Source organism: Camelus bactrianus, chromosome 11, assembly GCF_048773025.1.
Source record: "Camelus bactrianus isolate YW-2024 breed Bactrian camel chromosome 11, ASM4877302v1, whole genome shotgun sequence".
Classification (NCBI taxonomy): domain Eukaryota; kingdom Metazoa; phylum Chordata; class Mammalia; order Artiodactyla; family Camelidae; genus Camelus; species Camelus bactrianus.
The window spans coordinates 39,002,738-39,020,599 of record NC_133549.1 but is presented as its reverse complement, the minus strand read 5'-3'; the positions used below and the strand labels follow the sequence as shown (position 1 = coordinate 39,020,599).

General features: G+C 43.2%; 1 protein-coding gene across 3 annotated transcripts in view; it reads right to left on the bottom strand.

The window, feature by feature from the left end:
* Positions 1-211: 211 nt before the first annotated feature.
* Positions 212-17,862, bottom strand: part of STN1 (STN1 subunit of CST complex) — a 35,023-nt gene continuing 17,372 nt past the window's right edge. For 2 of the 3 annotated variants that reach the window (XM_045507415.2, XM_010970959.3), the window contains exons 6-10: positions 17,260-17,383; positions 15,981-16,155; positions 11,007-11,129; positions 8,505-8,577; positions 212-980 (exon numbers count right to left, since the gene is read on the bottom strand). In XM_045507415.2, coding sequence (XP_045363371.1) covers positions 823-980; positions 8,505-8,577; positions 11,007-11,129; positions 15,981-16,155; positions 17,260-17,383 — 653 coding nt within the window. In that variant the 3' untranslated portion in view covers positions 212-822. The remainder of the gene's footprint in view (positions 981-8,504; positions 8,578-11,006; positions 11,130-15,980; positions 16,156-17,259; positions 17,384-17,862) is intronic. The other variant, XM_045507416.2, reaches the window with a different exon arrangement.

Below are 17,862 nucleotides of genomic sequence, written 5' to 3'. Positions count from 1 at the left end.
ATACCGAGTGTTTGGATGGTGTCAGGACATCCTGCACGTTCAATGGTAACCTTGAAAATAACATCTACCACTGCCAAGCAGTTGGCTGGCAGCCTCCAAGAACTTCAGAGTATTAGGGGACACTGTATTTAGTCACATGTGTCCTCAAGCACAGGGAAATCTACCGAAACCCCTTTTTGCCAGAAGGAAAATAAAACAACAAATACAGAGCCATGCCTTAGGTTCTGTTTATTCCCAACCATGGGTCAGTCTATAAAGAGAATTCAGCCCAAGACTCTGGACCCATCACTGGTGTTTGACCCACAGGAACTATAGGTCAGCAACACTCATTCAGGGAGAACTAGTCCCTTACACTGGTTCTTAACCATTAAGAGAGGCCCACGAGAAGACAGTCTGACGTTTTAAAAAGTGTCTGGTCCGGTGACCTGTATGCTCTTCAGTTCCCGCAGCACATGGGCCTCTTCCACAGGATGCCCCTTGACCACAACAGAGCCTCCAATCAGTTCAGCCACCAACACTGTTTCTTCCCCTTTTGCTCCGTGAGTGATGCTGGGTCCAGCCAGGAGGTCAACCAGGACGGTTTTCTTGTATGTCATGGCTGAGGTAAGTCATTTCATCTCAGGATATAGCAGGTAGAAGACAGCCTTCAGAATTTATGCCAAATTCCATTCCTCAAGTTACCATAGTTTATCGTTTTTTATGAGCTAACTGCCCCCAGACCTAGAAGCCTCTGCATTACGTGAAAGTCGCAGCCTGGGCGTGAGCACCACCTGGTCCTTCTCCTCCTCGCCAGCTCTGCCCGTGCAGCCTGCCGGCCTCTCCTCAGAACGCTGTGTAGTAGTTCTCGGTGGTGCTGATGATGTCACTCTGGTCCTCCAGGAGCTCCAGCACCTGCCGCAGCACAGCTTCACTCAGGCCTGGATTGAGGCTCAGCTGAGCACAGGCCAAGATGTGCAGGAAGTGACAGCCTTTCTCCACATCTGCAGGAAAAAGGAAGTTGGCTAAGCTTGGACACACCTGTCAGACCCTCCTCTCTCTCCTGTCCTCTCCTCTACATGCAAGCCCTTCTCCAACTTTCCTGAGTCAGAACCTGTGGCAAATTAAAGTAGGAGATGCACCAGCCCAGCTTATCGGTGAAAACAAACCAAAACACCTGTTCTCAGTGACGTGGCCCACTGCTCAGAGATGCGGGCCTTCAACCTTCAAGGGTTCCCAGTCAGTAATTTAATGTCCATAACCCAGTGGGTTTTTATTGCTTGATAATCTTTTTTCTCTAATGAAGTTACACGTACAGGCATGTATTCAGTGCTAAACCCTAGCTTCCCAGGTGGGAGCCCTCCTGAGGCTGACAGCAGAGCAGGCTTACAGCAGCCTCCTTATTCCTTCAGTAAATCCAGAATTATGGGACTGTGGTGGTGACGAAGGGGTTCCTTCCTTCAGCTTGTTCTCACTCCTCTTTGCCCGGGCTTCCAAAAAGTCTGCCAGTGATATTTGTGTTCTAGGAACCTCCCAGTTTCCACTAACACCCCATCCGCAGGGCCAGGCCTCTCACCGTTGTATCCCCAGTAAATCAGTGCTCCGAGCAGTCACTGATTGCAGTTTTCAGATGATAAAATGCTTTAGGTTCCTGGAAAGTGCTCAGAGGGGTCGTGGTGTCGGGCAAAGAACGGCTGGGATTTGGTGTATCTTTGTGGCCTTGGGCAAGTCACTGCATCCTTAAGCCTCAGTTTTCTGACCCACAGGGAGTGGGGCTGGGGGGTACCTCTGAGGTCCTTTCCAGCTCTAAGGGTCAGAGAGGATCACAGGCAGGGGTTCTGGGCCAACAAAGACTTTGTGAGTCCTGACCTCTAGTGGCCACATCGACTCATTACTCCCAGCCAGGCTGGGGTTATTGCTGGAAAATCGGCCGCCTCCGCTGTTGTCCACACTTCCAGGCTGCATCTTCAACATTCATTGGATCAAGGTTTCCTGACATGTGTAGCTCTGAGCAAGGAGGAGCGAGTACAGAGAGGCAGATGGAGAGCTAACTCTGGAGTCCAAAGGACCCGAACTCGAGTGCCGGTTCTATGGCTGAGGCAAAGTGGTCTGTGTCTCAGTCTGCATCATCATCTGTAAAATGGGAAGAAAAGCACTACTTCGCCAGTGGTCGTGTGGGTGAAGAGGCTCGTGATGGGTGCTTCTTCCATGGGGAATTACTACGATTCTATCATCACACCCACAGCCTGAGAAGATGCACATAACCTAGTCACTGCTCTTGGGAAGCTTCAACTCATCCCTAGAGGAAGGGTTGATGACGGAAGGTGGAGTGGGCTCCAGTCACACTGGGCCTGCACACAGCAGAGACGGGGCACCAGGAACTTCAGCACCACTCGGCTTTTAATCTTAGTTTTTGTCAAGACCTGAGTGCTCAGGCTTAGGGCTCCAGATGACTTACAGTCATATGTGGTCAGCAATGCTGCCTGGCTTTAAACTGCTTCTTCAGAAAGGCCATTCTGCAGTCTGAGGGTTGTCTGGTAGGGCTGTTCACAAAGTGGCCTTCCAGTCACATGGGGAGAAGGGTTGGTGTTAGTTCTTTAAAAGTTTAGTAGAATTCACCGGTGAAGTCATCAGGTCCAAGGCTTTTCTTTGTTGGGAGATTTTTGATTACTGACTCAATCTCCTTACTAGTTACAGATCTATTCAGATTTTCTCTCTCTTCATGATTCAGTCTTGGTAGGTTTTGTATTTCTAGGAATTTGTCCATTTCATCTGGTTATACAATTTATTGGTGTACAACTGTATTCAGTGCTTTGTTATAATCCCTTTTATTTCTGTAGAATCAGTACTAATGTCCTCATTTTCATTTCTGATTTTAGTAATTTGAGTTTTCTCTCTTCTCTTAGTCTACCTAGCTAAATGTCTGGCAGTTCTGTTGATCTTTCCAGAGAACCGACTTTTGGTTTCATTGATTTTTCTGTATTGTTTTTCTATTCTCTATTTCATTTATCTGTACTCTAATCTTTATTTCCTTCCTTCTGGGAGCTGTGGGTTACTTTGTTCTTCTTTGTCTAGTTCCTTAAATTGTAAAGTTATGTAAGTGTTTTTAACTATAAAGTTCCCCTTTATGCATAGCTTTTGCTGTGTCCCATAAATCTTGGCATGTTGTGTTTTTGTTTTCATTCATCTCTAAGAATTTCTGACTTCCCATGTGATTGCTTCTTTGGTCTGCTGGTTAACAGTGTGTTGTCTGACTTCCACAAACTTGTTAATTTTTCAGTTTTACTGCTGTTACCAACTTCTGTGGTCAGAGAAGATACTTTGTATGATACCTATCTTTTAAAATCTACGAAGACTTAATCAGTGGTCTAACAATGGTCTGTGCTGGAAAAGGTCCCAGGCACACCTTGAAAAGAGTATGTGTGCTATTGTTGGCTAGATTGTTTTGTGTACATCTGTTAGATCTAGTTTATTTATTGTGTTATTTAGGTCTTCTGTTTCCTTACTTATCTTCTGTCTGGTTGTTCTATCCATTATTGAGAGTGGAGTAATGAAGCTTCCAACTATTATTATAGAACTGTTTCTCCTTTCAATTCTGTCAGTTTTTGCTTCATATATTTTAACGGTCTGTTGTTAGGTACATAAGTGTGTCCTTCTTTGTGTCTTGTAAATTTTTTTGACTTAAAAGTCTCTTTTGACTGACATTAGTATAGCTGGCCCCTGCTCTCTCTTGGTTACTATTTGCATAGGATATCTTTTTCTATCCTTTTACTTTAACCCTATTTGTGTCTTTGGATCTAAAGTGTCTTATAGACATCATATAGTTGGGTCATGTTTTTATTTTCTTAATCCATTCTGCCGATCTCTGTCTTTTGAATGGAGAGCTCACTCTATTTCCATTTAACCTAATTACTGATAAGAAGGAGTTACTTCTCTTATTAGCTATTTGTTTTGTACGTGTCTTATAGCTTTTGGTCCCTTAATTCCTGCATTACTGTCTTCTTTTGTGTTTAGTTGAGTTTTTGGTAGTGAAGTGTTTAAATTCCTCTCTCATTTCCTTTTGTGTGTGTTCTAGAGCTATTTTCTTTGTGGTTACGTTTAGCATCCTAAAGTTATAACACTAATTTGAATTCATTCCAATTTAACTTCAATAATGCATAAAACCTTGGCTTCTCCTCTGTAGCTCTGTCCCACCCCTTTCAATTGCTGATGTCACAAAATCACATCTTTATACTTGTGCACCCAAGAACGTAGACCAAGAATTCTTTTAAATGCATTTGTCTCCTAAATCATGAGGAAATCAAAAAGTGGAGTTGCAAACCATTGTTACAATCATATTAGCTTTTATAATTGCCATTGTTTTTCCCTTTGCTGAGAGCTGTATTTCTCCTACGGCTTCGAGTTTTTGCCTAGTGTCCTTTCATTTCATCTGCAGGACTCCCTTGAGTATTTCCTGCAGGGTGGGTCTAGTAGTAACAACCCCGTCAGCTTTTGTTTATCTTGGAAAGCCTTAACTTCTCCCTCACTTCTGAAGAACAGCTTTGCTGGATATAAGATTCTTGGTTTACAGTTTTTCCCACTGCCTTCTGGACTCCATAGTTTCTGATAAAAAATCTGACAATCTTATTGATGGTCCCTTGTATGTGATACATTGCTTTTCTCTTGCTGCCTTCAAGATTATCACTTTGTCTTTCAAAAGTTTGATTATGTGTCTTGGTGTGAGTCTCTTTGAGTTCATGTTAATTGATGTTCATTTAGCTTCTCAGATGTTTATATTCATGTCTTTTATCATTTAGGGATGTTTTCAGCCATTATTTCTTCAAATATTCTCTCTGCCCCTTTCTCTCCTCTCCTTTTGGGACACCCACAGCGCATATGTTGGTCCATCTGATGATGTCCTACAGGTCCCTTAGGTTCTGTTCACTTTGCTCCAGAATCTTGCTGATTCTTTCTTCCGCCTGCTCAAATCTGCCTCTGAATCACTCTAGTAAAACGTTCATTTCAGTTACTTTACTCTCCAGCTCTAGAATTTTTTTGGTTTCTAGTTTTTCTATCTCTTTATTGGTATTTTCCATTTTGTTCATCCATCATTTTCTTGAGCATCTTTAAGAAAGCTGTTCTAAAGTCTTTCTGTAATAGATCTGCCATCAGGTCTTTTTCAGGGACAGTTTCTGGTGATTTTTTTCCCCTTTGAATCGGCGATAGCTTCCTGTTTCTTTGTATGTCTTTCTTTTTTAGTTGAAAACTGGGCATTTGAATCTAATAATGTGGTAAGTCTGGAGATCAGATTCTCCCCCTTCCAGATGTTTGCTGTTTTTTGTTATTGTTTTTCTTTTTTTGGTTGCTATAGGCTTTCTCTGTGCCAAGGATCAACCTGAGATGGAAACCTAAGGTCTTCTCAGGTCTCCTTCTGAGCCTGTGCCTTTCCCTGGGCATGTGCGATCCCTGACTGATTTTTCCCATGTATGCAGTTGCTTTTAAATGCCCTAGTCTTTCTTTACTGGCTCCAAAAGGGGTGAAAAGAGACATGAAGGCGGTTGAACAAAAAAAAAAAGGATGCCAGTCTTTTAAATTCCCTGGAAGTCACTTCATCTGTTAGGTGAGGAGCTTGCAACAATGACAACCCACCTCTTTTGTCTGCACCTCTGTGATCAGAAGCAGCAATCAGTGATTAGAACACAAATCCCCGATACGTGGCGATCCTTTCTGCCCACCCTGGCTCTGGTGAGCTCTGTACAAGCTGGTCCAGAAACACATACACAGCTGCCTGCCATGTAGCTAGGAGTGAGGGACAGGCAGCTACTACTAAGATCTTCAAATTGACTGTCCAACCCTTCCTTAAGAAGTTGCAAGACTTTAATAGATTCCAGAGTTCTAAAATAGCTACATCAGATAGAGGCAACTGCTGTCTATGTGGAGAGAAGGATTCCTGGTGCTTCCTACTTGGACATCTTCCTAAGAGTTTGATAAAACACCAACCTATTTCATCCTCATAACAATCCATGATGTAGGTACTGTTATTATCCCTATTTTGCATATAAAGAAATTGAGGCACAGACTTACCCAAGCCACACAGCTACGAAGTGGCAGAGCTGGATTCAAACCCAGGCAAGGTGGCTCCAGAGCCCAGCTCTTCAGAACTATGCCTTGCTGCCCATCTTTAGACAAGCCCAGTATCAGTGCTTTAGGGACCTAAAACAGGCCTGTGTTTATGGTCCTTTCATTACTGTAGATTTACCCTTTGCTGAAATACTCTTAAATGACTAAAGATTTTAAGTTCTCCTACCAATCATACTGTTAAGGAAAGCTCAATGCTCTGAGTATGTATGAAAGGTTAGAAACAAACTAAAGGTCCAGTAGGAATGGTTAAATAAATGGTCAAATATCTACCAACACACATAGTGAAATACTGTGCAGCTATTAAAAAGACAGGTACTTTTATATGTACTGTTGCTAAATGACCCCTAGAAGCCAATGTTAGATTTAAAATACAGGGCATAGAATACTGAGTATCGTACACTAAGCTTTACTTGCGCTTTTTAAAAAGGATAAACTATACAAATATGTTTATAACTGCATATAACATCTCTAGAAGGAACCTAGTAGCAACCACTGCCTTTGGAAAGGGGAACACAGAGCCTGGGGCTCAGTGTTAGGAGGGAGTCTGACTTGTCTCTGTGTAGTTTTGCACTGTTTGAGCTTTTACCCTGTGCATATATTATTCAGAATAACTTCTTAATGTCATAGATATTTCCTATGGAAAGGGGTGGTTGCACCAGACTCTAAGACAGTCCCTACAAGGTTTTTTTTTTTTTTCTTACTGGCATTCTCAGTTACTCATGCTCCATAATTCAGCTCCTGTGAGTTTACTAGTTCCAAGGAATTGGCTTATGGTTTTTAGAGGCTCCTGTTGACAGACTGAGTGGCAGAGCCTGTCCACCTTGACACACTCACCAAAGCAGGAGCTGGCCTGTGGATTAGACGTGGATATAAAAGCTGCCACTTTATAGACCCTAGGGTCACCAAGGCTGTTTGGTTCTCTTGAGAAATAGAGTGTGAATTGCTTCCATTTGCTTCACCAGGCCCTAGGATTATTTCAATCCACCCCATTCCTAATACAGATCAAAATAACAATCTGGCCAGATGGCCTGGGACTAGCATGAGTACACGAATGTCATATGGGGACCAGCCTCTCCTCTCATCCCTTTTTGGTTGAGGAATCCCTCATTTCAATTCTCTAAAAAGCTCCTTAAATTGTGGTTAGATAATTTTTCCCTCAACTAAACAATGCTTGTCCTTTTTGTTCTGAATGAAGTGAACAATAGTCAGAAACCCGGCATTAAAATAATAGATTGCTTTCAGTTTATTTTAAGAGCTGTTGTCACACCACTCTGGGAAGTGACCTCATTGGTCCTTAAAGGCTAAATAGGGCTGCATACCATAAACACCAGGGCTGGAGATCTGGTCCAGCTCGACCCGCTGACTCAGCCTGGAATAGGTCCAGGCCCCAGGGACATATGGGCTTAAAGGACTGGAGGTGGACCTCTCCGGAGAGAAAGAAAGCAGGATGAGGAGGCCTGTGCTCATTAACAAGCCTTTCTACTTTTCTTCTAGCATCATTTGTTGACATATGCCAACATTTGTTATTAGCATATGTTTGCAAAAGGTAGACTTTGAAAAGTCACCTTTAAGAGCAATCAGTTTACACAGGATTTAATGATGGACTAATGACTTCTTCTCTTTCTAACTAGTGTGAAAATGCTAATATCTGTTGTCAGACTGTGTACAGTTCAAGTTTCTAACCACTAGGGGTTGACCTAACTCCACTAAAACCAACTTTTTTTAAATTTTCTTTTTACTTTTTTTTAAATGGAGATACTGGGGCTTGAACCCAGGACCTCATGCATGCTAAGCACACACTCTACCACTGAGCTGTACCCACTCATCCCCTCAACTATTTTCTAAACCATTTCTTTTGCAAATTATCAGGTTTCAAGGTGACTGAATTACATTGTTCATAAATTGTAATGTCTGGAACCATTCCTCTCAACACTGAAGTCCTTGATGTTAGAAGGGAGGAAAATGTCAGGTTTGGGTTCAGAGACAAGCCAGAGGAGGGGAACAAGAAATAACACAATCAGACAGAACATGAAACCAGAAGGATGTCCAAAAGTCCTAGCCTAGCGGCTTGCCTCACTGTAACAGAATCACTGGAGGAGCTCACCTGCTAGCCCCATCCCAGCCCCGACTGAATCAGAATCCTTAGGGGTGGGACCCAAGCACTGCATGTTCAAAAAAGCTCCAAGGTTGAATCTTACGTGTGGCCCAAGTCAGAACAGCTGTGCCAGGCTAACACTCACTTTAGAGAGGAGGGTCCTGAGGCTCAGAGAGGGCACCTGTCTTGACCAGTCATGCTTCCAAGTCACTACTGGGGAAAGCTCCGGGTCTCCTGACTCTCTGTCCAGTGCTCTCTGGGAGGGAACATCCCCTTCCTGGGCACTGGGACACATGTACATGACTCCACTTACGATTTGGTTTCTGGCAGTCTTCTTGAATGATCTGGTGGATCTTCCTGTGTAATCCTTTGTCTTCTCTGGTTACCTAAATAGGAAAAATAGTACAGTAAGAAAATGTTCTCAAGTAACACAGAGGTTGTGTCATCCAGACTCCCAAACTAGTATTTAGGATAGTTTCTAAATGTCATAACAATCATCATCCCTACACCAACAATGAATGTGGTTTTCAATACTTGGCCTATTGTCAAACCAGTTCTGTCCCTAAACAGCTCACTGCTCTATGGCTGACCCACAGGCATATCCCCTCGGGAGGTGGTTCACTGGGGCCATGATGGAAAGAAAAGCTGGAATCCCTTGCTTCTGAGGAGCAACTTTCTTCTTAAATATTCATAACACATTCACATAATCAAACCCCAGGACTCTTTCCTCTTGTGTTTCTTCTTTCCTGTTTTGTGTTTCACATTCCTTCTCCCAACCAGAAAAAAACAAAAGAAATGAAACTGTAAGAAAAGGCTAGCAAGAGAGTAAATCTGGCCTATAAACTGAAACACTTTCTTGTTGTCAAAGGCAAACATAACCTAGTTCCTTTCCCAATCAGCTCAGGTAAGAGCGAAGCAGCAACCAAATGGGTTTCACCATCGTGTTCAATAGCGAATCTAGTATCAAAAAACAAGAAAGGAAGGAAAAAAGAGGGAGGAAGGAAGGAAGGAAGAAACAAAGAAGTATGCAAACACCTGTGTCAGGAATGTGTGTCAGATGAACTTCGAACGAGCAGATTGTGAGTCAAGAGGAGTCCTTATCTGTACCACCTTCCTTAAATCTGCTCATTCCAAGTCCATCCAACACACATTCCTGACACGGGTCTTTGTCTGCATACTCCTTTTTCTTCCTTTCTTCCTCTTTTCCTTCCTTCCTTCCTTTCTCTTTTTTGGTATTAGATTTACTATTGAACACGACGGTGATATCCACTTGGGTGCTGCTTCCCTCTGTCCAACATGAGAAGATTAAGTAAGGCAATATGGGAGAGCTGGTGAAAGCTGGAAAGCACTGGGCAAAGAGAAGAGAACAATTTTCGTGAGGCAATGCCCTCAGGAAAACAGAAACTCAGGGGGCCAGGGCTGAGGGTGAAGTCAGAGCTGGGGATGGTTCTGTTGAGGAAATAGAGCTATTACTGCTTGATCACCCCATTCCAGCTCATACTGATTCACAGGAGGAAGTGCCCCAGCCCTGCCACACCTCGGCCCTGGACGGCTGCCCATGGCCTGCTGTTCCTCAGGAAAAGCTGCTTCCTACTGACCCAGGAGGCCGGCCCAGGGCTCCCCTGGGCGAACGGGACTGTAGGGTGGGGGTGGGAGGTGTTAAGGTGAGGGGCCCAGCAGGAGCTTCTCCAGCCCCACAGGTGGCAGCCGATTCCCACCTGGCCTTCCCATCCTGGGGGACGGTGGACAGCATTCACCCTTATACAGAATGGAGTACCCTTTTCAAAAGTTGTTCAAATAGTATTTAAAACATGCCTTAATTTTTAAAAACTTTCCAAAATGAGGAATCACTAGAGTAAATCAACATCAAGAAAATGTCCTATGAAGGAAAGCTTCCCCTCAGGAATCATGCCTGTACTTAGTGGAACTTCTGGGATTCCTCTGAGTTTTGATCTGTCTTCAGGAGAATCACTCGCAGCTGAAGCCACATCTATATGTCAATATTCATATCAACATCGGCTTGGTTCCTCCAATATGAAAAGTAGGCAGTGAGAGGTGAACATTTACCTCTGAAAGCATAAGGCAGGCAAGCACCTGTAATGGGTACCACCTTCTGGGGAGCCAATCAGATTGTGTTGACCAAAGGCTTAAAGGTACATGCCCTTTGCTCCAGCCACTCCTCTTTTAAGACTCAATCTTACGGAAACACTTACATAGCTCCACAAAAATAGTTGTGCCCAAAAAAATTGCCATAGCAACACAATTTTTAAGAACAAAAGTTGGAAACAACATAATATCAACCAGAGAGACAAGGTTAAAAAATTATGGCAGATTCCCACAATATGGAATACCATGCAGGTGTCAAAAAGAGTGAGGTAGATTTATAAGGGCTAATATGGAAAGATGCCTGTGATGTGCTATTTTGGTATCCAAAAGAGTTGCTGAGCATTATTTAGAGTGGTGGGTCTCAACTGGCATCTAGCAGGTGAAGGGCAAGGATGCTGCCAAACGATGCAAAGGACAGCCCCTCACAACAAAGGACCATCTGGCCCCAACAGTGTTGAAATTGAGAAATCCTGATTTAGGGGGATGATCTCATTTTTTTGGTAACAGGAGCATATGTGTGTGTGTGTGTGCGCACACAGAAGGGTGTTAAAAGTGGTACCTTGAGGAAAGATAAGGGCCAACTTTTGCTCCTTACTTTATGTAACTCCTTCATGATTGATTTTTAAAAACAGTAAATAAGTATTCCTAATAATAAATATATTTAGAATTGAAGCTAAGAAGGAAAAAAATTAAGTTGCAGGTCTCTTACATAGAATAGGTTATCAAAACCACCATCTTTCTGGAAAACGAGTCCTTTTTCCTGCAGCAGCTTTACAGCATTCCTAAATATACTATGAATTGCCTTGGAAGTGGTGTCATTCTTAAAATCCACCTGTAGGAAGGAAAAAAAAAAAAAGAAGAAAAGAAATAAGTCCCATCTTATAGCACTTGAGGGCAACTCCCTAGACCAACTGGTTATGAATTCACCCAACAGGCTTTTTATCTGCTGAGTCAAAAAGACTGAGGTATGCAGGGGCCTAGCAGGATGGTATTTAAGGAGGACTGGGAAGTTTGCTCAGGCAGAATCAAGCTTGATAACTGTTTCACACCTCAGTTATGGTTTTTCTGTTTGTTTGTTCAATTTGTTTAATTCAATGACATGAAATGGAAAAATCAAAGTGATGATCTTTGATTTACTTTTTTATACAGAACCAAAAATTCTATACATATTGGCTCACTTTTTTCGTTAAAATTGTGGCTATAATATACAACCTCTTCCTAAAGACTTCAAAGAATTTTCTACACATTGAAATAAGTTGGGGATTCCAGCATATAGAAAGTATTAAATAGACTCCCTATTTTAAATGGAGGACAGTTTAAAGGAGGACCTGTCAGAGGGGAGGGTCCATGGGCTGAAGGTGGACAGGGTCCTAGGGGGAAGCAAGAGCACTGCCTGGAAGGACCCCCGGCTGCTGTCAGCTTGCTGTCTCCAGTTTCAGTATCTCGGCCCTTCTCTAAGAGCCCAGTTTGCCTAGAGAGGCTACCAGGTCATTCTATTCCTTATTTCAAGGAAGCCAGGTTTGCAGCTATGTCCCACCATGGTAAACCAGACTGTGTGCTTCTTGAGTTGGGAGATTTGTATGTCATCTTGGCCACCTCCTCCCTGGCACACAGGGTGATCTAGAAAAATACGTGTGCAATCGGTGGGAAAAAATACCCCGTTACAGAGGAGGTATCCTAATTATTTCATTAGAATTTTCAGTTCATTCCTAAAACAAAGCAAGCAGGGACTAAAAATTGTCCTTTAAGGTACAGACCCATTTTTAATGTGACAGAAACCTGTAAAGATAGTACAAAGATCGGAGGGCCAGGCGGGGGAGGGTATAGCTCAGTGGTAGACTGCTTACCTAGCATGCATGAGGTCCTGGGTTCAATCCCTAGTATCACCATTAAAATAAATAAACCTAATTATTTCCCCTCCCTCCTCAAAAAAAAAAAAAAAAAAAAAGAAAAGAAAAAGAAAAAGATCAGAGGGCCAAAGAAGCAGTGGCAATACATCTGAAAGAGTGTCTGAAGGCAAAGTCCTACTACATGGAAGATCCCTGGGGAGGCCGTCTCGGGGAAATACCTGCAGATGCTGGGACAGAGAGAGGGGCCTGGGATGTGCTGCTGACATTCATTCCCTCAAAGTGATAGGAAAAGAAAGGGAACCTCCCACCTCCAAATGACCTGAAGTAGTGACAATCCCATCCCTAAAGAAAACTTCGCTTTCTAGGAGAGCCCTTCAGATGGCCCTTGCTTGAATCTACTAGATCCTGGCCATGTCTCACAAACATGCTCTCCTGGGCTGAGGAGGGGAGTCTGATACTCTTCATTAAATTAATAGTCTACGTTTTTCCCCTAACAGAACAGGCCTGGAAAACCCAGCCATTAGGGCCCGAAAGTTGACAAACGTTCCAGGTTATGACAGCACCCATTCTCTGAAGGGAGAATAAGGCTGAGAAATAGCTGACGACTCCCACGAGCAGAAAAGCTATCTGGGCATGTTTAGAATAAACACCTCGCCCAGCAATCCTCGGCTGCCCGTCAGAGGGGCTAGAGGTGAAGCTGCTGTTAATTTCACACACGAGTGCTCTCCTAGGAGAAGCACAATCAACCCAGGGCAGGCTCCCCCGTAAAACTCTATAACTACTCCTCTTTATCATTCTAAGGAGATCTGTCTTCCTCAGTCAATTTAATATAAGGATCCAAAGGCTCAAGTTTATTACATCTCTTACCAATATAGAAATACAGTGGAAACTGACTAGAAATGCCGCTCTATGATTATTCCTGTCATTTAAATTGACTCTTGGTTATCCCCAGACCATACAAAAAACTGGGTTCCTCCTAAGATCAAGCAAAAGAAAAGAGAGGGTGTGAAGCCTATGAGATTAAAAGCACAGTTTCAGCTGTGAACAAGGAGGACCCAGGAGAAAAGGTTCTCTGTAAATATAAACAATATGTGAAGCTTCCTTTCCAAAAACATTTGCCTCGGCTGACCTTGGGAAGAAATTCCCTGCTGATTATAAAGATACAGGCTCAAGGATGAAGCCTCCAATCTTTGTCCCTCCAGCCAGTAGCTTTTCCTGGCCTGAGATGTGTGTCTTTCTTGTCTTTTTGTAAAGAGCAATGACAGACCCATCCCATTCAGGAAACCAAAACTGCTCAGAAACAAAAACAGTGAACGTCTGAACAACCATGCTGAGCCTTCGTGGGCCTCTCCTCGCAGGGCAGGAACTGGGTGGGTCTCTGAAATATATATATAGTCTTCATTCCCAAACAAACACAGCATTTATCCAGCTGTCAAAGAAACAATGGTTTTGTAAGGTTTGCTTATCATGTTTCTGGATTTGCTAAAAAGAGCCACAATGGGAAAAAAAAAGAAGGAGGGAAAACAATCAAACCCACTCTCCCCAGCCTGGAAGCTATAACACTATCACTATGATTTCTTTTTTTGTTAAGCTTTCATCCGTATGACAAGAGAAAGTGCCAAGGGGTCTAGGGTTTCACCATCATTGTAACATATCCTGGATCTCCCAGGCTCTATTAAACAGAATTCAATTTAGTGGCACTGACCTCCCCCACCAGAGCCATGTGAGGGAATAATTCATAATTGATGGAAAAATACTTTCCAAAGACGAAACAGACATAGTGCCATATTCATTTCTTTTTAAACATACAGCACTGGCAGACACGAGTTTCTGCTCTAAGCATTTTCAAAAAGATATCAGGCCAAAAGGGCCCCCTGAAAGTTTTGAATGGAGGGGACTTTCAGTCCTCAAAGAGTCCTCAAGACTCCCTACTTAATTATCGCAGAAGAGCTGGTTCACAGGAAGAATGTGGTCTTCGCTCAGCTTCAAAGTTTCCTTCTAAACGTGCCAAGAGAGTGGTCAGAAGTCCTGGGAGGCCAAGCTGGCACTGAGCCTTCTCTAAATGATTAAATGGGAAGGAGGTCACTCTTGATGTCAGTGGACAGCTGGACAGCTACAACGGTGCAGAAGCAACGGTGGCACAGAACAAAGGGGCCAGTCCTGACCCGCTCCTCCTGGGTGTTTCCTGAAACCATATCCTTCATCTCCGAGTATGAAATCGCGGGTCACTGGGCACACAGCCTGGTGCCAGGAAGAGATAATTAGGTTTGCGAAAGAAACTGAGAAGCAGTGGTCACACTTAGGAGGTTAGGATGGGGACCCAGTATCTCTTCCACCAGAATCATGAAGAGTAACTTGGGTTCTCGCACAAGGGTATTCATGGCAGCCTTGCTGGTGATAACAAAAGACTGGAAAATATCTAAACAGTCCAGGAATGGAGAGATGTTAAATAAATTATGGTACAAGTAATAAAAGATTATTATATAGCAGCAAATCTATATGGATGGCTAGGCAAGGACCGAATACATGCTGTCCAATGAAAAGCTAGGTAGATACAGTGTTTTATATGATACCATTTGTGTTAAAAAAGGATACAATTACTTCCAGTTTATACATGCAGACTATCTACGGAAGGAGACTCCTGAGACTCCTAATGGTGTTTGTCTCGGTGGAAAGGGGAGTGGGAGAGGGAATGGGAAGGAGACTTAAAAGCTACATAATTTTAGGAACTATTTGAATTTTTTCTTCAATCAACAAATAATTGTGGAGAACACACTTTATGCCAACTCTGTTCTAGGCTCTGGTTCTAAAGAGAAAAGAAAAGACAGACAAAACCTCTGCTCTTACAGGATTTACACTCTGGTGGAGGAACGGGCAGGCAAATAACTAAATACCAATGATATCACGAGGTGTGGAAACAGGGTGATAACAGTGAGGAAGCCAGTGGCTCTCAAAGCCAGCCAAAACCTCCCAAGGTCAGGGAGGGCAGGAAGGTGACATTCAGGCAGAGACCATTCCCCAGCGGAATGAATGAAATAAATAAGCACGAATCCTGTTACAGCAACGAAAAAACCAAAGAATTGCAGTGAAACAGAAAGCCTAAAACCAGTCTCAGATAATTCTTAATTCTAAGCAAATAAGTAAACACCAAACAACTCTAACCTATGGGTGAAAACATGAGGACAGCTCTTTCAGAGACGAATAAAAAGTTACTTGAGTGTTCCTTGAAATTTTTACTTATAAACCAGATTGAATACAACTTGGTCTTTAATCAAACTGCTAAAACACGATAGGTTAACTTTATTCTGGAGAAGAGAGAGGGTCATTTAAAAACCTCGGTTCAAGTTCAAGAATCATCTTGCTGATCAATAAAAAATCTTGGAAGGATAATGAGCTCTTCTCATCTATTTCCTCTCATCTGGCTCCTGCTGAGATTAAATACCCATCTCAGTGAGTACTGAGGACTAAGTACTTTTTTTTTCCTGCCCAAAGATTAAGCTTAATGAGATTAAGCAGGGGAAAAGGCCATGTCCATTCTCCTTCAAAATTCTCAGTGGGCAGTGACCTTTCCAGAATAGAATCAACATAATCTCTATACTCTGGGTATAACCTGTGAGTCTTTTTCTTTTTTTTAATTAAAAAAAATCTTTTAATGGAGGTACTGGGGATTGAACCTAAGATCTTGTGCATGCTAAGCACGTGCTCTACCACTGACCTATACCCTCCCCGTTACAGCCTGGGAGTCATAATGCCACAGTCATGTCCACCCACACCCTTCAACTGCAGATTTGGGGCAGGGGCCTTGAATTCTCACGTGGGCATGCCGCACTTACTTGCCCGGAGTGGGTGCTATGAATTACAGGCTGGTTAGCAAGGGACAGCAGGGACTCCACCGTTTCCAACTCCTGCTGGTAAAAGGTTTGCACTCTGTTCTCCACAAGGAATTCTTTCACTTTTTCACTCAGCAGACATGTGAGACTGTCAAGGTCCAGGGTGCCTGGATTGCTGCTGGGAGAAAGGTTTAACAAACTCTGCAAAAATCTATTACCTTTGTTCCTTTTGGATGTGGGTAAAACTGAAACTTCGCTAGCAAATGCAATGCCGTATTAATGCGTGTTTTTGACATAAGGGGCAAGTCACCAGGGAACGCTGCGTGGCTGTTTAGAAGGATGAGGCAGAACTATGGGAACTGATATCATGATAGATTTAGAAAACAGTCAAGCTGCAGAATGGTATGTGAGGGACGGTACCATTTTTGTAAAAAAGCAAATGACAACCCACGGAATACATGGGTGAATACTCATGCTTGTGTCTGCACAGAAGAAAAAAGTCTAACAGGATACACATCAATCTCTCTACAGAGGTAACCTCTGGGGAATCGCACTAAGGCGGGGGACGGGAAATTGGAGAACCTTCATTTTTTACTTTCTACAGGTCTCTAGCTTGGGGGTTTTAAAATATAATTTTTTGAAATATGTAATCTATAAAAATGTTAAAAAATTAAAGGGTATATATACAGTGAAAAGTCTCCTATCCTCCTCCCAGTGCCCCCACCACAGCCACTATGATTGTTTCTGTCTCCTCCCAGAGTTCTTTGAGGCATATTTATAGCAAATATGCATCCATTCCTTTCTCCTGTTTATCCACCCCTCCAAAGAATAAAATCATCCCTGGTAGGGAGTGACTGTTTTTTTTTTCTTTTGCAGTATTTTGATTATGATGTGCCTTGGTGCAGTTTTCTTCAGGTTTCTTGCCTTGGGGTTCATTGAGCTTCCTGGATCTGTGAATTTACAGTTTTCATCAAACTTGGGAAATTTTCATCCATGATTTCTTCAAATATTTTTTTCTCTGCTCCCTCCTCCACTCCTTCAGAGACTCCAACTACACATATATTTTCCTCACCACGACCTTAGAACACTTGTACCATTATCATCTTCACTTTACGGAGGGGGACATAAGCATCCCGAGGGCAAGCAGACTTGCCCGGAGCCCCACACTGAGTGGGTGGATGGTCCAGGAACTGAACCCAGGCTCCCCCACCAGCATCTGGGATCCCACTGGTTGGCCTTCCTGCTGGGGTCACATGTTCAGCAGTCATAGTCCATAACTTACCTCAGTGCCTCTTCTTTCTCTAGGGCTGGGCTGCGGAAAGGCTGGTCATAAATCTTTCTGTAGATAGTGGGCAGCTCAAGCATCCTTGCGATCTGAATGTTGCACACCGGGTCATCCACTTTATCTAGTAAGTGACGGGGGAAGACGTGCCACAGAAATGACGCTGAGATTAGTTCTCTCCCACATCCTGAGTGCAGTGGCAGTAAGTGGGGCACTTGGTGGGTCCCCTTCCTCAATGGCTGCCCAGGGGTCACAGTCTAGATGCACTACACGGTTCCCAGCCATCCTGTGAGAGAGGCAACATCCTAAGCGTCACAGGCATGGCCAGAGGAGACTGGGACTAGCGTTTTCACTCGTCTGCTACAATGGTGGATAACCGGGCTGCCCTTGAGATTTCCAAGTGAAAATCAGCCAGAGCAGTGCAAAGGGTATCACTCAGAAGACACAGGCCTGTCATGCTTCTAAATAGCTGTTTTCTTTCAAAGTTAGTGGACTCAGTGGTGTTCAAGAAATCTCCATCATTTTGAAGACGATGAACAGTCTTCCTTAAATGGATTCACACTTAGAACTTCAAAGTATTTTAGAAACTCTTATATTGTCCAA